General features: G+C 54.9%; 7 protein-coding genes and 1 non-coding gene across 8 annotated transcripts; 3 read left to right on the forward strand and 5 right to left on the reverse strand.

The window, feature by feature from the left end:
- Positions 1–148: 148 nt before the first annotated feature.
- CC84DRAFT_1103814 (cytochrome P450) lies at positions 149–1,923 on the forward strand (the record flags this gene model as incomplete). The annotated part of the gene is made up of 6 exons (XM_018175031.1): positions 149–279; positions 330–415; positions 469–795; positions 844–1,373; positions 1,431–1,711; positions 1,764–1,923. The coding sequence occupies 6 exons, from the start codon at positions 149–151 to the stop codon at positions 1,921–1,923; spliced, it is 1,515 nt and encodes a 504-aa protein (XP_018029973.1).
- An 889-nt stretch (positions 1,924–2,812) lies between these two features.
- On the forward strand, positions 2,813–5,113 carry CC84DRAFT_1181100 (uncharacterized protein; the record flags this gene model as incomplete). Its single annotated transcript, XM_018180530.1, has 3 exons — positions 2,813–3,376; positions 3,439–4,589; positions 4,648–5,113. The coding sequence occupies 3 exons, from the start codon at positions 2,813–2,815 to the stop codon at positions 5,111–5,113; spliced, it is 2,181 nt and encodes a 726-aa protein (XP_018029974.1).
- Positions 5,114–7,865: 2,752 nt separating this feature from the next.
- Positions 7,866–9,005, reverse strand: CC84DRAFT_1169145 (amidohydrolase 2). The gene is made up of 2 exons (XM_018179583.1): positions 8,908–9,005; positions 7,866–8,857 (listed from the first exon to the last, which is right to left on the reverse strand). Exons 1-2 carry the CDS (start codon positions 8,978–8,980, stop codon positions 7,959–7,961), a joined length of 972 nt encoding a protein of 323 aa, XP_018029975.1. The 5' UTR covers positions 8,981–9,005; the 3' UTR covers positions 7,866–7,958.
- A 478-nt stretch (positions 9,006–9,483) lies between these two features.
- CC84DRAFT_1222629 (major facilitator superfamily transporter) lies at positions 9,484–11,202 on the reverse strand (the record flags this gene model as incomplete). Its single annotated transcript, XM_018183397.1, has 3 exons — positions 9,484–10,579; positions 10,634–10,886; positions 10,950–11,202. The coding sequence occupies 3 exons, from the start codon at positions 11,200–11,202 to the stop codon at positions 9,484–9,486; spliced, it is 1,602 nt and encodes a 533-aa protein (XP_018029976.1).
- Positions 11,203–11,824: 622 nt separating this feature from the next.
- CC84DRAFT_1103512 (prenyltransferase) lies at positions 11,825–12,996 on the reverse strand (the record flags this gene model as incomplete). Its single annotated transcript, XM_018175019.1, is given in 4 exon segments — positions 11,825–12,190; positions 12,241–12,652; positions 12,670–12,793; positions 12,840–12,996. The coding sequence occupies 4 exon segments, from the start codon at positions 12,994–12,996 to the stop codon at positions 11,825–11,827; spliced, it is 1,059 nt and encodes a 352-aa protein (XP_018029977.1).
- A 568-nt stretch (positions 12,997–13,564) lies between these two features.
- On the forward strand, positions 13,565–15,847 carry CC84DRAFT_1231954 (FAD-binding domain-containing protein; the record flags this gene model as incomplete). Its single annotated transcript, XM_018183745.1, has 8 exons — positions 13,565–13,585; positions 13,618–13,736; positions 13,794–14,131; positions 14,187–14,248; positions 14,299–14,389; positions 14,449–14,794; positions 14,848–15,053; positions 15,109–15,847. 8 exons carry the CDS (start codon positions 13,565–13,567, stop codon positions 15,384–15,386), a joined length of 1,461 nt encoding a protein of 486 aa, XP_018029978.1. The 3' UTR covers positions 15,387–15,847.
- A 660-nt stretch (positions 15,848–16,507) lies between these two features.
- CC84DRAFT_t103 lies at positions 16,508–16,606 on the reverse strand. The gene has a single exon. It is a non-coding gene; the product is annotated as a tRNA-Leu (tRNA).
- Positions 16,607–18,063: 1,457 nt separating this feature from the next.
- Positions 18,064–18,822, reverse strand: CC84DRAFT_1075295 (uncharacterized protein; the record flags this gene model as incomplete). Its single annotated transcript, XM_018173710.1, has 2 exons — positions 18,064–18,344; positions 18,432–18,822. Coding segments are annotated over 2 exons (672 nt in total), but the record flags the coding sequence as incomplete, so codon positions are not given.
- Between the last annotated feature and the right edge of the window lie 173 nt (positions 18,823–18,995).

Here is an 18,995-nt window from a genome sequence, read left to right on the forward strand (position 1 = left end):
TTGATCTGCTTCCGCCTAGTAAGATGGATGAGAGCGCGTATCGGCCGAGTACGGCAACTCCCGAAGTTGATCATCTTATATGTACCCTTTGGTCGAATGAGAAAAATACACAATCCATTTGGAAGCAATGGAAGGCATTGTGCACACCATGTTCGCCCACCCATGGCTTACCGCTGTGGGCGTGTATCTGTGCTGGCACGCGGCAAGGGCAGTCTACCTGATCTACCTAAGTCCCCTGGCGATTTTCCCTGGCTCGAAGTGGGCTGCCCTTGGCGAATAGTACGTAAGGTGTCAGCCACAAAAGGCCCACTTCTGCTGACACCGGCTAGCTGGGAGGCTTATTGGAACATTGGAACGCGCCCTGGTCGGAAGGGCCAGACGCTCTTCAAATTGGAAGAGATGCACAAGAGACTGGGTTCGTTGTCGCGCGAAACGGTGCGTATCGGTTCAGCTAACGTTCGCCTGCAGGTCCTGCCCTGCGCATGGGACCCAACGAGGTCCATGTTTACGATCCTCAATTTTACCACAAGCTCTACTTCCCAAACAGCAAATTCTACAAGGACCCTTCTATGCACAAGGTACTCGGGGCCCCTACGAGCACTCTGGCGGAGAGCGATCCGATTAGACACAAACAGCGCAAAGCACCACTTGAGCCATTGTTTGCCAAGAAGAACATGCACGCACTTGAACCGATGCTTATGGAGCACGTCAATCACTGCTGTCTTCGCTTTGACGAGTTCTACGATGCCGGGAAGCCGGTCTCGATGGAGTGGGCGCTCAAGTCGCTAGCCATGGGTGAGTCGTCCGCCGCGAGTTACGTATTGAACTGATACAATGTTCTAGATATGGTCTCTCAGTTTGCCTTTGGCAAGTCCTTGGGGGCCTTAGATGACCCTGAGTTCAAGTCGTTGCCCGTGCAGGTATTCAAGCAATATTTGCCGAGCCTGCATATCATAAAGGCGTTCCCCTTTGTCCGCCTATTGCACAGTCTGCCACGGTGGCTAACGCACCGCATGTCGCGCTCCATTGCCATGGGCCATGAGCTTGAGCAGTTCGCATCACGTCGCATCGACGACTTTCTGGAACAAAAGGCAGCGGGCAAGCTGCCGTCGTTTCCCACCATCATGGAACGTCTGCTTATTCCTATTCCAGAGAAAGGATACGTGGTGCCGGACAAGCAGGGACTGCGTGATGAGATATTGACAACCATCTCAGCAGGTGATGACACGACAGGCATCGCCAATATGGTGACCCTGTACAACATTATCAGCAATCCTACTATACATGCGCGCCTGCTGGCGGAGTTGAAGACCGTACTACCTGAGCCAAACTCGCATGCACCGTATCCGGAACTTGAGAGATTGCCATATTTGGTAAGCCTCACGCGCAAGTGGCGGCCTGGAACCATGGAGCTAATTGCGTGATTGCAGACTGCAGTAATCAAAGAGGGGCTGCGCTATTCCTCCCCTGCGGCGTCACGTACTCCGCGGCTGGTGCCCTCTGGCGGTGTGACGCTTCCAGATGGCCGGTTTGTTCCTGCAAACACGCGAATTGGCATGTCCATCTACCACATACACTACAACGAGTCCATTTTCGAGAACCCGCGCACTTTTGACCCCGAGCGTTGGTTGCAGGCACCGGAAGAAGTGGCGCGTTTGAGCCGCTTCATGGTGGCTTTTTCGCGCGGGAGTCGATCATGTCTAGGCATCAAGTCAGTCTCCCTAGCACCCATGGGGTAACTACAGCTACTGAACGCCGTTTAGTCTCGCGTATATGGAAATGTACATGGCCATAGGCTACCTGATCCGCCGGTTCGACTTCCAACTAGCGGGCACGACCCCAGCAGACATGGCTTGGGACGACATGGTAGTGCCGGAGTTCCATGGGGAACTGCTTGTGGTACCAAAGCGCCGTGCGGGCTGACGGGCTGAGACGCCCGCTGCACCCTGCACAATCAGCCGGTACTCGCGACCGAACACCAAGCCACCCCAGTAACGCGCTCGTATCCTTGCTATCTAGACATGGCCGGGTATACGAGGCAGGCAGAGAGCACTAGCGAGAGACTGCAGAGGGAAGCTTCCACTACTTGTAACTAATAATAATCGACTGGTTTCAGTGCGAGTAATCCAGTGCAGCGATAAGATGTCTTGATAAGAGCAGCTCAGCTGAGTGCATGTAGCTAACAGTCTCGGGCTGCATCCATCCAGCTAACAGACGACTTGCGACACGCCGCACCTAGTATACGTTCAGACGGACGCCTGGTTCGGGCCGCTAGCGCATATGCCTCCATGAGATTCTAACGCTTGGTTTGTGCTGAAGGATTTCTACAGGGCCAGCCACGTTTTGACCGGCGACGATAACGTGGTGGCGGATTTGGCCGAATGGGAGCAGAGCAGATTCCTACGGAGATGGATCCCGCCAAGACGAGACGTGGTGATCTGCAATGAGATTGATAGGGTAGGCTTGATCGGGTGTGCGGAGATGTCAAGTAGATACTGCTAATAGAGCTCAAACGGAACAATAGTGAGTCACAAGGCCCAGTAAGGAGCTTTGTAGCACTTCATTGCCCTCTGACGCGCCCAGTCAGACCTAGCATTGCAGTTTTATCCCGAATTATGCGGTAAACTTACGCTTACGGCAGCACGGCCAAACTGTCAGCTTGACCAGTGGGACGAGTAGACCTTGCCTCGCTTACCAAATCCTACTTCGCCCGTACTTGCAGATTGCCTGAATGCACGTGCCGCACTTGCACGGTTGGCTAATAAACGCGTCTACCCTCTGTGGAGCTACACACCCACGGCGGCGACAAGTCATGGCTCACCGAAAGATCGTGCGCAACAGGCCATCACTGAGCTGCTTAGCATGCCGTCGGCGGAAGATCAAGTGTGAGAAGCAGCGCCCCGCGTGCGCAAACTGCGTACGTCTGGGCGACGAGTGCGTGTACGAAGGACCAGAGCAGTGGGAGAAGGCTGCGGCCAAGAAACGCAAGACACACCAGCACCAACACCAAGACCAACTCGACGATCCTTTCGATGCGCTCGAGTCACACGATCGCCGCGGCGACAACGACTCTCCCGTCACAGATCCTGAGCTGGAGGCTGCGGCCGTGGGGTGGACGCCGGCTGGATCAGACCTAGGCTTCCAGTGGGACGCCCCAACGCTGGACTTCGACTTCGCCTTCGACGCCCACTTTGATTTGGGTCTGCTCACTCCCAGTCTCTCGCTCAATTCCTTCCAGCTCGAGTCTGCCTGTCCGCTGGACGCTTTGCCCAACCGCAGGGACTCATCGCCACTCCCAGGCCCTCCTTTTGAAGGCTACATTAGCACCCGGGACGACGGATCGAAGCTCTTTATCGAGCGCACCTTCTGGGCCTTGGTCAGCCGCGATGCGCGTATCCCCCTGTGCCCGCTGTGTTGTGCTGGCTGACTTGCAAACAGCAAGATGTCTACGAGCGCATCCTGCGCGTCGAGAGCGCTGCAGATCGGTGCAAGTCCACCATGAACGCGGGCGACCATCTGACGCTGCCGCCAAAACACGTCTGCGGAGCGCTACTGCAGTGCTTCTTCCTGTGTGTACATCCTCTGCTGCCCTTCGTTCACGCACCAACCCTGGCCAAACGCTACGGCCAGCTGTGTACGCAGCTGCTGGGCGAGCAGGAAAACATCATTCCGCTCGCTTTATCCACGTCTGATGCCTCCTTCGTCGCGCTTCTTTGGGCTGCAATGTATGCGGGTGCTGTAGCTTCGGCAGGTACGCCCCTGGCCGCTTCGGCAAAGGTGCCTGACACGCCAGCCTTTCGTGACAACCTCTATGTTGCTTTTACGAGTGCCATGAAGGCGGCCAGCTTCCCTGAGGCACCCACGCTTGATGCACTTGTTGCCGCACTGATCGTGCAGAGTGGGCTGGGCCGCGAGGATATCTACCAGCTGCGGAGCGCGCAGATCGTCTGCGCATGCATCCGTGCCGCTCAGCAACTCGGCTTGCACCGCGAGGCATCGAGGAAGGGCCTTGGAACCGTCAAGAGTGAGCTGGGCCGGCGCATCTGGTGGCATCTAATAGACTTGGACATTCAATCGGCTGTGGCTGCAGGAACCGAATTGCAGGCTGCTCGGGTCGAAGGGTCATCGGACGCGCGCCTGCCTATCGAATTTCTGGAAGACCAGAACGTGCTGGCCGGTGAGAACACGCCCAAGTCTTCGGCTTTTCTACTGTTTGCACTTGGCCGTGCCGAGATCGCATCCGCCATGCGCCAGATCATAATTCGTGCCTACGACCGGCAACGGCCCACCCAGCGAGACTTGATCGAGCTCAATGACATGCTCTCCTCACTTCACAGCCGCATTCGCGCGATATCAGCACGTCTGCCGGCCAAGGGCATTCCTGAGAAGGGGTTGGTATCGTCTTTCCAAGCGACAGTAGCGCCTGCAACCTACGGCACACTCTACAAGGACGACGCTAGTACTACCACCGTCTTTAACTTCTGGGCTCGCTCTGTTCTCCACATGCTTTATCTGAGAGCCTTAATACTTTTACAGAAACGCTTCCTTCACGAATTCACCGGCCAACAGCAGGCGACCTTGTGGAAAACGTAAGTGCCGCTCTTCCGACCAATGTCTCCTCTCAGGCTGACCAAGTTCTTTATTCAGGCTGGTGCGCCTTTGCTGCCAATACATTCAGACTTATCTCCGTCTGACTCGATGGTCCGCTGCAGCCATATACAAATGGGCGTTACTGAGCCGGCTGCAACCCCTTGAGGAGACCCTCATCCTGCTTGCCTACCTGCAGACAGATTCATGCCCAGCCGAAGCTGACCTAGTCGAGCACTTCGCTGAGGAAGTGCTTGACATGTGTTACAACAGCGAGCAAGCCCAGAACCAGCAACCTCCTGGCACATTATCCACAACGCGTCAGAACCTTTGGGCCATCTTGAACGAGCTGAAAGAACACTTGCCTTGGCGACCTCATCCTGACCTATCTTGGTTTTCCGCGGAATTCAAATCTTCCTTTGGTGATGGTCAGTGCCAAAAAGACCAAGCAAGCGTGGTTGATCTCGGTGGGGTAGACCAAGGGCTGGCTTCCTTCCTGCAATTGGAAGGTTTGACAGATACTTGATATGCAGTCTCACTCAGCTTTGCTCACCACTTTGAGTAGGCTTATCAAGCCTAGTATGCGTAATCTGGTCTTGCCAGCCAGCATACACCTGCAGGCTTGGCTCGGCTCGCTCCTTCAGAAGAGCGATACACGCAGCACGATGCTTGCATTTTCCCTACTGGATCCAAGGCTCTGCTCACGCCACGACTGCACACCCTTCCTTTAGCGGGCACAGTCGACATTCTGTTTTATAGTTCATCAGTGTTTTGACCCTAAGATTTGCCCTCTCGGATACATCGGATCCAGCGTTTCGGTACCGAATGCAGTCACTCCAATATGCTCACCCGAACTGGTGGCTTTCACGGTCGACATGCATTGTCGCTCGTCGAAACGATATCTACAGATTCTTTTTTTCATCACCTTAGACTTTTGATCACTCTCTCATTCCTTTTCGGGAATAAAAGATCTCACTCAAACATGATACGATTACACGTTAGGTGACTATAAATTTTGTGCACGAATGGCTTTCTATAAGGTGCGATTTGTCGGACAATCTCTGTTAGCTATTATACTTCCAAGTCCTGGTTCACACCTGGCCGATGTTTCCTTCTCGCAAAGAAAATACGAAATACCGAGCAACTATAGGATAAGCTGAGTGATTCGATGCTGAGAACATCAAATTGTGCCTGCAAAGCAGAGACCAGACCAGACCAGCCAGACCACAGACCAGACCATACCAGAGGCTGTAACACATTAGACCATACTCACATGAGAGGATCTCCACACGCTGACGGTCCACTGCATCACGCCACGGCACTTGAGGCCAGCGCGGCGTCGGTACAGAGCTGACTTTCCTCCCGGAAACGTCTCTCACCCGTACACCCGGTCAGCCCCCACCCATACTATGGTGCTCTCGCGCGTAGCCGGTCAGCTCTAGGCCCTGCAGAAGGACAAGGTTAGAGCGCACCGCGCCGCCTGCCAGAAATGCGTGTATCGGCCGATAAGCGAAACGTTCTACGGCTGTCCCCTGTGCAACGCAACAAACACCACTATGGAGGTGATATCGGGTATAACCGATTCGGGACGACGATTTTTTTTTTTCGCGGCAACCAAACTCGATGCCATAGCGTCGCCGGTCTTGGCCATGTTTACGACGCTTCGTCTGAAGGACAGTATGGAGGATGTGGGCAAGGGCCCGTTGAAGAGGGGCGACGCGCTGTACCAGCATGCCGCGTGTGTGCATTGCAAGCGGAGAAAAGCAAGTTCCATGGTGCCTGTGTGCCGATTTTGGTGAATCTAGCCAGCTAACTGTACTGGTGTAGCTGAGGTGCAGTGGGGACCGCCCCGCGTGCGTACGCTGCTGCTCTGAGGGCGTCAACAAGTGCACGTATCCCGAGCGAAAGTCAGCCTCGCCGGCGAAACGAAAAGCATCTGCTGCGTGCAAAGAGGCACGGGCGAGGAAAGACAGCATGAGTCCGAGAGCACAGAAAGAGCATGAGGCGGAAAAGTGGAGTGCAGCGGCGACAGAGAGCGTGAGCTGCATCGCGCTCGAGAGTCCGATTCACGCCCTTGCGTCTGCGGGCGAGAACGACCACAGGGATACCTTTTCCGCCACCACTGAGGAACAGGAGCACGCGATGTGCGAGTTTAGCTCTTTGTTCGAGGGGAGTCCCAACGTGGGCATGGACATGGACGGGGGCGAGATGGTGCTGCTCGAAGCTGCAGATTGTTTCTCCCTGGAAAGCGACTCCACCGACGGCGTTCCAGCGCTGGGTAAGTCGCCTGCTCACCTCTGCTTCGGCAAAACCATATTCACATCTGCAGTACACGCGCACGACCTTTCCACCCCCTCCACCAATTACGACCTCGACACCTACTTCTCCCCCTTCACGCCCGCCTCCCCCCTCCCTACCCTCTCCACTACCCCAGACATCGACCGCTCAAAGCCCCTTCCTCCCACCCGCTGCCCCCATCTCACATCCGCCCTCACAGCCTTCCACGCCACCCCCGCGCTACCCGCTCTCCTCGTCCCACCCGCCCTCGAAGACGCCCTCGCCGCCCACAAAGCCACCCTCGCCGCCTTTGACGCCGTCCTTCGCTGTGCTACCTGCAGCGCCGCGCCCGCTGCCGCCCTCACCGCGCTCGTCGTCGCCGACGATCTGCTCACCAGTCTCGCGCGGCTGCGGGCTGCGCTGCGGGCCCTCGTGCACGGCGGCGGAGAGGCGGACGCGGATGTGGATGTGGACATGGAGGTGCCGCTGCTGCTGGGTGGCGAGCCGCTGAGCGAGCGCGGACTCAAAGTGGGTGCGTATAGGGTGGAGTCGAAGCGGGAGTGGGCGGGGGTTATGGATGCGTTGGTGGAGGTGCAGTTGCAGAGGTTGGAGAGGATGTTGGTGCTTGTCAGGGTGAGGGGGGAGGGGGAGGTGAGGAGGTTGGTTGTGGGGAGGTTGGAGGAGAGGCTAAGGGGATTGACAGGGAAGGGGTGAAGGTTTCGCTGGATGGCAGGTGAATAGAGATAGAATGCGGATAGATAGGTACAGATCCTTTTTGATGTTTCAGCTTGCCGAGTTAAGTGGAGTGAATTGGCGCTTTACGGAGGTGAGGCTTGCGTGACGGATGGAGCCGGGGTAAATTTCTGGCAGCGGGATAGGGAGGAAAGGCGAGCAGGAAGTCGGACATTGGACGCGTCGACCAAAGGCATGCGTTTGATGACTGGTTGTCGATGAGGCTAAAGCAGATTTCAGGCTTGTCGTCAAGCACTAGGAAAGGGAGACTGAACGATCCGAGATGTTCGCCATTATATTCGCATTCTAAACATGACCACAGTGCTACCTTTGCATACAGCAGCATTCGACAAGCACCCTCTCTACGCCAGCCTCGGCAGCAACCGCAAAGCATTTGCCGCAAGATCCATACCCTTCTCGCCCTCCCTTCGCGCCAGCACCTCCGCCCCAGCAACCGTATGCGTTGCAATCGTCGGCGTCGGCGCATACGGGAAGTCGCTCCCAAACAGCACGTGTCCGGGTGGCGCAAAGTCGAGCAGCAACGGCAGCGACAACGCGTTCCCGGACAGCGCAGTATCGAAGTAGAAGCTCTTCGCACACGTGAGGAACTCGTCAGCGCTCAAGGCTGTCAGCCCCGCATCGGCCAGGAGATGCGCGGCCCGCGTGGCGAGATACGGCAGGGAGCCGCCGGCGTGCGACAGGATGATTTTGACGTCAGGGAAGTCGCGGAGCACGCCAGACAGAATCATGTCGACGGCGGCGCGCGTCGTCTCATGCGGGTAGTCGATGATGGGTTGCGGGAGGGCGCCGTTGACGGGCCGTGTATCCGCCGCATGGGTTGGGTGCACGAAGACGACGGCTTTGCGCTCGTTCAGGGCCGCCCACACGGGGCGCAGATCCGCATGCCCCAGGTACCGCGGGCCCGGGCCATAGCGCGTGTACAGGGTTACGCCGTCTGCGCCGAGGACGTCGAGGGCGTGCTCGATTTCTGCAACGGCGGCGGCGGCATCGGCTTCAACAGGGGGCAGTGCGGCGAAGAAGCCGAAGGCGGTGGGGTGGGCGTTGCGGATTGCATGGGCTTCCTGGTTGACGGCGCGGGCAAGGGTGGCTGCGGGTGCGCCTTGCAGGATGGAGCAGCCGGGGGCGGTCAGGGAGAGGATGCTAGTGCGAATGCCGTGGGTTTGCATGAGGGCTTTCGAGGTTGCGACGGACCAGTTAGGGAGCTTCCAGCCTGAGGGGTCGCCGCCCGCTTCGTGGAGGGCTGTGTTGCCTAGTCAGCAGACGGGGCCGTATCTTGCTTGACGGCCATACCTTTTGCATAGCATTCTGGGATGAAGTGGTGGTGGACGTCGATGCCCTGCGGTATGTCTGCGATTGAACCCATGGCTGATAGAAACTCTGGTCCTCGGTCTCTACTGCGAAATTGCTCTCTTTCCAATGATTATCTACTTTTCGCATGCGCTGCGCGTCATCCGGCCGGTGTCATGCGGAGCGTATCGTTAGCTCTCGCTCGGCCGAGACAGCACGTTGAGGTTCTATCTTGTACAGCACCGGTCGGTCTACCAGGAGCGCGTCTAGCAATCCACATTCTGTCATGGTGCAGTCCCGGGGGCCATACTGCTTTTCTCGGCCCGTTTGCTCTCCGAAAGCTGCGTGCATACGCGCGGCTCTTCTGATCACATCATCACTCAGATCACGAATAGAGCTAACGGATTGGCGGTCGATTCCGTGTATGGAAAATGGAAAGAGAGTAGGGACGCGGTGGTTTTAAGGGATTCATCGTGGCGCGCGTCTAGCTTTCCTACCCTAGCGTAGCACTAACCACCCGGCAAGCTAGCTTCATTCATCATAGTCTGCCCCTACGTCCCTTTGATCTCCAGGGCTCTATCACGTCTTCCCCGCTTGATTCTTCTTCAAATTAACCCACGGCAATCTCAAAGCAAACAGCAGAGCTATGCCACAAAGCGGAATAGCCATCATGAAAACCTTCATCAATGCATCGTTGTAGGCCTCAACAAGTGGCCCCTTGTACTCCAACGGGACGAGCTCCCGCACGTCTGTCGCGCCCGCTGCTAGGATTTTGTTCACATTGGGTACATTCAATGCCACCAATTTGCGCGCGAGCTCATTCCGCAGGATGTTGTTGGCCACGGAAACGAAGATGGCGCCAGACAGGCCTTGCGCAAAGAGTATTATGGCGCTGCCGATAGAGACTAGTGCGGGATCGATCGTTGCCTGCACCGCAATGATGGGCTGCTGCATTGTCATTCCCATGCCCGCAGACGTCAGCACTTGGTATCCAGCCCATACCGCGGTGCCCGTATCCACTTGCAGCGTTGTCAACAGCCCGCAGCCGACACAGCCTATTGCACAGCCTAGGATGGATGGAGGAGTGAAGTAACCAATCTTCCGGACGGCAATGCCAGCAAGCATGGAGAAGACGAAAGTTGTGGCGACATACGGAGTGACGTCGACGCCGGACTGAACGGGTGTACGCCCACGCACTGCTTGAAACCAGTATGGCAAGTAGTAGCTGTGAACAAGAAACGCGCCGCTGAGGAAGAACATGACACCAATACCGGCGGCAACACCACGCTGAGTCATGATATAGAGCGGTGTCAATGCCTCAGTGCCTTTCCTGTGCTGCCACAGCCCGAAAATCACGAAGCCAACCCCTGATGCGGCGAGAAGGCCGATGATCCTCGAGCTGCCCCAGCCGTACTCGATACCCCCCCATTGGAGGGCCAGCAGCAGCATTACCACTGTGACGGTGAGGATGAAGTTGCCGATCAGATCGAGCCGTAGGACGCGTGTCAAGAACCTCTCTTGTCCGCGATTTGATTTTGAAGGGTGGAAGAATAAAAGAAGCAGAATGCATGTGACACCTCCGACTGGCAGATTTATATAGAAGCACCAACGCCAAGTGGCATTACTGGTGAAGGCGCCTCCGATCAGCGGTCCGCAAACATTGCCGATGCCGGACCTACGCGCATATTTCAGCTGTGTTGACGGGGTATGAATGGGAGTGGCCACTTACACCGATCCGATCACGCCCATGTACACTGGTCGGACGCTCAAAGACGTTGTCATAGCTATAATGACAAGACACCCGGCAAAGACGCCTGCACAGCCGATCCCAGCCAAGGCTCGTCCGATGATCAGAACGTCACTGTTAGGAGCCACGCCGCATATCAGACTGCCAAGCTCGAAGATCAACAGTGCGGCTAGAAACGACCATCGGATATCGAAATGTGCGAACACGCGACCAAATATCGGCTGGAAGGCGCATGCTGTGAGCAAGTACTTTGTAACTGGTCAGCGCTGGAGACAAGAGTAACACGGAGGTTCGAGACTTGCCGCAGACCCGTACCAGCCTGCATCATCTGGTGAATTGAATTCGTCAGTGATGAGTGGGATGGCATTCGCAATGATGGTGCGGTCAAGTGCGATGAGAAAGACGGCAAGGCTGATGCCCACCATCAGTGAGATAAAGGAGAACGGTGAAATCTGCACGATTTCGGGTTCGCCGGCCGATTCGTCTTGTACATCATCGGATCTCTGGCTCAGCTCTTTCGTGCTGTTCAGCTCGTGTATCGTTGCGGTCATGATATGAAGTCGTGGTTCAGGACGTTTGTGCGGTTCGTCAAATGTGGAAGAATAAAAGCCTACAAATTAAGAGTCTTCGGAACACGGGTCCGCTAATTTCCGTGGAAAGGTAGTATCTGAGGCCGTCGGCGGAAAACGCATTTTCAGATTTCTCGGCCGGACCAGACCTCTCGTGCACATGACACACTGCCACACACTGCACGTGGCGCCCACGTGGGCAGCTGCGGCTCATACTGAGGAAATAAACTCATGAAATCACCATTCTCAGCGAAATATGTTGACGGACACAGCACCCAAATGACACTACTACCAGTGGAAGCTGGTAGGCGAATGGAAACCAAACAACTCCGCTCTCCATGTACGGCTCACGAAAGCTTGTATATCACTTCGACAAATAAGCTGAGTAAAGCTTTTCCGTGCCGCGAGCAATGATTTATTCAGAGTGTGTGTATAGTAGCATCGGCAGTCTTCCGAGGGGTCGCACGTGATCGCGCTGTACCGGCCGAGAAATAACTCCTACCTACACGAGCAACGCTTACCCCAATCCGACCAAGAGACGCTTTTCCTACGACCGCCACGAATTACTTCTTCCACAGTGCGAGAATTTTCGCCGCCACTTCTTTCACGACACATGCATGCCAGTCAAGGACTGGCCAATGTGCCCCAGGTCCGACAAAGAGAGCCTCGAGAGCGCTAGCTCCAGCACAGAAATTACTGTCATGTACAGCCCCAACATGATGTTTGCCTTGAAGATCTTGCCGCCGGATTTGCGGTTGTTGAGATCCAATGAGGCTACGTGCCAAATCACATTGGCGGTCCACACACCCAAGCCGAGAATCCAAAAGACGGGCGACATCTGAGCCCTCAGTCCAGTCATAGTAAAGAAAGCAATTTGCAGAATGCCCAAGAAAGCTAGAAAGAAGTGGACGTGATCTCCGAGTAAGACTGCAAGTGACTTGACACCGGCTTTGATGTCGTCGGGACGATCCTGTTGCAAACTTTATCAGCTAGTGACCGGTGCTAGTGCGTGTAGCTTACCTGTTCAGCGTAGAAGAGATCAAAGTACACAACCCAGCTTGCCGTAGCAAAGAACAGCGGTAGTCCTTGGCTGAGCGTGGTCAGATCGCCGGTGACGGAGGCCCAACCCGGAAACACAGCCGCCCCAATAATGGCACCAAGCACAATCTGCGGGAAAGAGGTCACCCGCTTCATGAATGGATATATGGTACTGAGAATCCACACAGGGGCAAATGTACACACACCGGCCTCTCCAAGGGTAAGGTATGTCACACCGAACACGATCGGTAGCCACGCCAGCAATGCAGCGTAGGCTTCCCCAACGGTCAGCATACCAGCTGGTAGCGGACGTACTTTGCAACGCTCTACCTGCTTATCAAATTCGACGTCGCAGATATCACTAGGAACAGCTGTCAGCGAGGCCTCGCATTGGCTGCGGCCATCACTTACTCCCATGTGCAAAAGGCGCAGTGGGTCACTGTGACGCTGCTCCAGATACCAAATAGTATCTTCGCCATCTGTAAAATATCAAGGCGAATGTCTTGCGTGCCAGCTGAAAGACATAATCCCCATACTGCATGCATTAGTCGACGCCCACAAGAGGAAAAGAGTTTACCAACCAGCTGGGTACCAGCACAGCCATGCTTCCTTTGTGTGCAGCCGAGCCAGCTGCCAAACTCCCTTGCGAAGATTACGACCCGACTCCTTTGGAGGTGTAGCGCAGACAATGGCCGTTTGCTGCTTCCTCAACGTGACTGTATTGGTACCGGTACCCATGATGCTGTCCAGATGGTGGTAGCTTTCAAAATGCATATTCAGCTCGAGCTTATGGATTATTATGCCGTTATCCTGCAATTCCTGGGCTGACTTTAGCTTCGTGGCGACCGAGCGTGGAGCTATCGGCCGATAGCCGCTCAGCGTAGACCAAGACACCGCACGTGGAACCGGCCGAACCATGACTTGGGTTGGGATTTCCAGAAGACTGGTCATCCACTGGGGGCATGTTCTAGGCTAATTCTATTCTTGGTGCGAGACTGAACCACTTTCATCGCGTGGGCGCCTCGTGTACAGCAAAGTGTACGAGAAGATGGCGCTGGCGATGGATCAAAGCTCAGGCGATGGATCGATGTGGCTTTTGAGGGTTCTCGGACGTCGTCGTGGGGGCCTTTGGAAAGCGTATAAGAATATTTAGCTGTCTCAATCGTTGAGGTTTCAGGCCCAGCATCTCTGATCTTTGATCGCTTTTCCCAGTTCAGATTCGTCATGCTGTCCATCACCACGTGGGCGTCGGCACTTGCCATTTTCGGTACCGCATGTGCAGGGCCCACCCCTCCCTTGTCCAACGATGCATGTTCCAAGTCCTTGGGTGCACTCGGACTACCTGCTTCTTGGACGAAGACCGTCCCCTGCACCGGAAACGCACGACTGACGTGCAGCGTCTTACAGCATCTTTTCCCCAGCAATGAAACGTTCACAGGTGGCTCACAGTACTACCAAACTTTGGTGCAGGTTCCATAGTAGGATCACCACCTATCGCTTCGGTTTCTGGGGATCAATGCTGACTATACATACAGCTCCGCAATATGTGAAAAGGATCCAGCCTGTTTCGTAACGCCGGAATCAAGCGACGATGTATCACTTATCATGCGTGTCTTGACAGCGACCAATACCAAGTTTGCCATTCGCAGTTGGGGCCACCTCCCTCTCCCTGGGTGGAACGCCGTCGGAAGCGATGGCGTCGTTATTTCGCTAGAAAGACTCCAAAAGAAGGTCCTAAGCGCCGACAGGAAGTACGCAACTCTTGGCCCGGGTCAAAACTGGGGGACAGTGTACGATTGGTGTGTGGCCAACGGCGTGCAGGTTGTTGGAGGCCGTGATATTGGAGTCGGGGTCGGCGGCTTTCTTCTCGGTGGTATGAGACTTCATGACCCCCGCTCGATACGGTTTACTGACGTGCTGCGAAACAGGTGGCATCTCCCTCTTCAACGACAAGAAAGGCTTAGGTCTGGATCAGGTTGTTAGATACGAGGTAAGTTTCAGCAAGGTATTATTTTGGTATGATCAAAGCTAATCCGACAGATCGTTTTGCCAAGTGGCAAAGTGGTCAATGCAACTACAAAGAAAAACGCGGACCTGTATAAGAGCTTGAAAGGCGGGCTGAGCAATTTTGGTTCGTATGATTTCGATTGAACGAATCGAGCATGCCAAGCTGACCTGATACGCTGCAAGGTATCGTCACTGAATTCGAAGTCATTACCTCGGACATCATTGATATCAATTACGAAGTCAACCTCTACCACAAGAACGTTACAAGGGCCATACTGTCAGCCTACGCCGACTTTCTACGTGAAGATGGCCCCGGCGATGCCGTCGTACAACTGGAGGTGTCGCAGAACGCAACACTGGTCTTCTTTGGGCACATCGGGCACGTCAGTTCTGCGCCAGAATTCAAAGCCTTCCGCTCGATCCCGGTCATGAGACCGTTCCTTCCCCCAAGTAATGGCACGGTGGCTTCATTCCTATCCGCTGCCTTAGGATCGTCTGGGAATGGTGCAAACGGCGAAAGCCCCGGCTCGTACGTTCGCGTTGCAAATCCCATTTGGATAACCCTCGCTCACTCTCACCCAGATACTACCATACCTCTGTTGCACAAAAGATCCCCGATTCAAAGCTGATACTCGAGGCATACGACGAGTACCTGAAAGCTGCAACAATGCTGGAACCCGGCATGGCCATGTACTTTGCCCCCCAGGGCTTCACATCTGCACTAGTCAAAGCAGGCAAGGCGTTGAACGGTGGCAACGTCATGGGACTCGATGATGTCCCGCAATTCTGTGAGCATACGTGGAATCGTGGTTTCCACATGAGCGGATACTGACAGTGTGCTAGGGCACGACACATACGTCACGTTTCCCAACGTGAACCAGTACGGGCTCGCACAAAAGGCCGTCGACTCCTGGGAGGCGGCTTGGACGAAGAAAGCTAAGAAGGAAGGCTCGTTTTTGCCGATCATCTACTCCAACAACGGTAACATCCATTCGAGACCACTCAGCGGCTACGGGCAGAAGAACTTTGACTTCATCAAGAAGACGGCGAAGAAGTACGATCCGAATGGCGTGATGCAGACGCTTCAGAACGACGGCTTCTTGATCAGAAAAGAGGCTTAAAGTCGCTGATTTCTTATTGCGTTGTATTTCGGCTGTACATTGTAGGGTTGCCTTTCTCGTAACGCCTTGTTTGCTAGAGTACTGTATCTCTGTAGTTCATTGCCGATATGCCACCCTGGGTTCCAGCTTGGTTCCGTTCACTCGTCGTCGTTGTCGCACTTATCTTGTTCGGCGGCTGTCTGTCTGGTCCCTTGCACAGAATAATCGAGCATATCAACGGGTTTGAAAATGAACACACCCGAGTGAAAGATTGATTGATTAACCTAATGCCTAGTCAACAGGTTTTGGTCAGATTGAGGTGGTCATGGTGCTAGCACACTCGGCCTCTTCGATCCGTTGGTGCTGTGTTGGGCAGACTAGTGCGTGCTGTCTACAATGCCAGACAGCCTCGTGTCTCGGATCTAGATGAAGCATGAGGTCCCCTATCTCGTAGCATGATACACGCGAGCATTATTGATCTGCTGGGAAGCTTAGTTGGCAAGCAGCGAGGCAGTGACCAGAAGGCATTTCGTTGGACCAGCAGAGCGCCCTTATAAAAGAGAAACACCCGCTTGTCACAATCGAAAAATTCTTGCGTGCATACGTTCAGCTACTGTTAACACCCACAGCCATGGTCGTTAATGTTGGGTAGGTTTCCCTGTCCTGCTTCCAGCCCACCGCCACCACCACCTCCCCTCTCCCCCGCGATGAACCAACTTGCAAAAAGGAATGCATTGGCCGGGAATCGAACCCGGGGCTATGTTCTGTGCACATAACCCCGAGGGAATGCCGATGCAAAAAGGAAATTGATGATTGCATCGGCCGGGCTGGTGAATGTTAGACAATGTATTGGTTTGGTAAAGCGGAGCTACTCACAATCGAACCCGGGGCTATGTTCTGTGCACATAACCCCGAGGGAATGCCGATGCAAAAAGGAAATTGATGATTGCATCGGCCGGGCTGGTGAATGTTAGACAATGTATTGGTTTGGTAGAGCGGAGCTACTCACAATCGAACCCGGGGCTAGCCGAAACTGTTGAACTGGTGAACACCAGGCCAATGGCAACGGCTAATTTTACCACTAAACCACCGATGCGAAAGAAAGGATATTCCCGTAGGACCGCTCGACGAGCGAACGATAGTGATGAGAGTGGGACTCGAACCCACGCCACTTTCGTGACCAGGAAATGATGTTAAGATGCTCCTTAACCTGGCGCCATAACCAACTCGGCCATCTCACCGTGGTTTGATGGGAATTCAGAAAGACACAACATATATATACGTAGAAGTATATACAATGGCGGAGCCAGCAAAGCCTCCGCATATTCCGGCGCAAGGGACTATCTTCAAGCCAAGGTGGGCCAGTGTTGGTGGTTGCACGATGAGGGAAAGAGGGGCAGAGAAATTTTTCAGCGTGCCCCACTACTAGGACACTTGCACCCGACACCAGCCCGACCCCATCACAATGCGATTTATGGGGCAGCCTCAATGGACGGAGATATTGTTCAGCCCCGGGAAATCTCAACGTGTACTTAATCGTGCGAAAAATGTTAGATGATTGGTGTGTCCTGCGTTATATGCCTGATCGAGTACTTCGGGGCAATCACAACAGTGAGCCAGAGAACCCTCTCAGTGGCTATTCCCGTGAAAGGAAAACATGATGCCTGAAGCCCGTAGCGCTCGAAAGTACTTCCCCGTGTTCTATTCGGCTGTGCTGAGGTGCTGATACATTTCGTCACTTTTTTTCTTCTTTGGGCACACGCGACAGCTGCGGAAAAAGAAAGGGAAGAATTGACAGAGCAAAAACCTTTGCTTTATAATGCCAGTGGTCAAAGACACAGCAAAAAGTACGTTCCTGCGTCCAAGCTACCCCGGAACGGCTTTTCCCAAGTAGAGAGCAATTTACCCCTGTGATGTAGGCTGTGCGTAGATAACGCTGATGATTAGGTGAAGCGGGGCACACGCCGCCGCAATTGACCACAGGGTTTACTTGTTTCTAGAGATAGACACAGGAAGCCTTGATGGGCTGACTCTGACCAGGGACAACAGGAGAGACATTGTCCGAGTTGCACGAAGGCGGCAGGATCGAGGAGAAACGTGCAAAGCAAAGCAATGTAGTATATTTCAACATCAAGAGCTGTGTATGGCGCTTGAGAGAGCATTACAGTAGGTGACTTTGCTGTATGGCCATATCTGGCCTTGGATAGCTTACTTCGTCGTCTCCGTGCATCTAACACCGAAGTGAGAGTATTGTGTTTAGGAGCCCCGACTCGCTGACCTGCAGAGTAGTAGTAGCCTTCATCATCATCACCGGGACAAGAGTAATCTTTCTTACAATCATACATCCATTCATTCATCCATCTTCTCGTCTCACCCTTGAGAAAGCGATTATTTACATACCCCCGCCCAACCTCCCTCCCCACCAGCCCATCCACAAGACACGATGTTATATACAGACCCAAGCCATCCTACCACCCCTTTCGGTGAAGTATCACACTGGTAGTCCGCGTCACCAAGGGTGCACTTATGCGACGAAGCGCTTAGCAGTGGCGCCCTTTGCGGCCTTCGCAGCCTTAGCACCCTTCGCGCCCTTGGTCGAGGCCGTGGCCGCAGTCCCAGCAGCGCCGCCCGCAGCAGCGCCCGCAGCACCCGCGGCAGCAGCCGTACCCGCAGTTCCAGCAGTGGCCGGGGCAGCAACAGCAGTGGTGTTACCCGCCGCCGTACCCGCCATCTGGAAAGCGATGACTCCACCGAAGGGGCCAGCGTTGTTCGAGTTCGCAATCTTCATCAAGCACACGTTCTGCAGGCCCGCCATGGACCCGGTGCACGTCGTCCCCGCGGGTACCGCAATGTCGATGGGAAAGTCCATGTTGACATTGCTAGCGCGGGCGACGAGGTTTCGTGCGCGGAGCGCGACGAAGGAGAGGCCGCGCGGGACTTTGCCTGACGGCTTGATGTTGCCTTTGTTGCCGGGGACGTCTGGGGGAGGATGTTAGTCTATCTTCATGCTCTTTGGATTGACTGATTGATCGAGAAGGGTTAGAGGTGGGAGAGGCGCAGACATACCCGTGACAACATTCGCCTGGACACCGCTCGCAAACGCGCCCGTGCCCGTCGTATCGATCATCGCCTGGACAGGCCCCGCGCCATCGGTAGTGACGACATGGAAGGTTCCGCTGATGCTGCCGCCGTCGCTGACCTGGGGCAGAGTAGCACCAGACTGGTCCATCGTCGCCACGACCATGGCAACCGTGTTCTTGCCCTGGCCCGTGGTCTTGCCGAGGCCGTTGGTCGCGATATTGGTCTTGCCGAAGACGGTAGTGTCTACTTCAGTGACCTTGTTCTTGCCGGGGCCGGGGACGATGCCGCCCTGAATGCCGAGGGCGGTGCCGTTACCGCCCGCGTCGCCGACGACAGCGGCGACTTTGCCGTGCGCGGAGATGAGGGTCGGGGCGAGGGAGAGGGTGGCGAAGAGGACGGCATGGGCGTTGAAGTACATGATTGCTTGGGGGTGGTGGAGGAGTGATTAAACACTGGATTGGGAGGTAGTTGTTAAAAGGTGAAGAAGAGCAACGAGTCAATCGCGCTGAGAAGAAGTGAAGAGCAGAAGAGAAGAAGAGAAGATGGTAA

This window comes from Paraphaeosphaeria sporulosa (assembly GCF_001642045.1).
Source record: "Paraphaeosphaeria sporulosa strain AP3s5-JAC2a unplaced genomic scaffold CC84scaffold_14, whole genome shotgun sequence".
Classification (NCBI taxonomy): domain Eukaryota; kingdom Fungi; phylum Ascomycota; class Dothideomycetes; order Pleosporales; family Didymosphaeriaceae; genus Paraphaeosphaeria; species Paraphaeosphaeria sporulosa.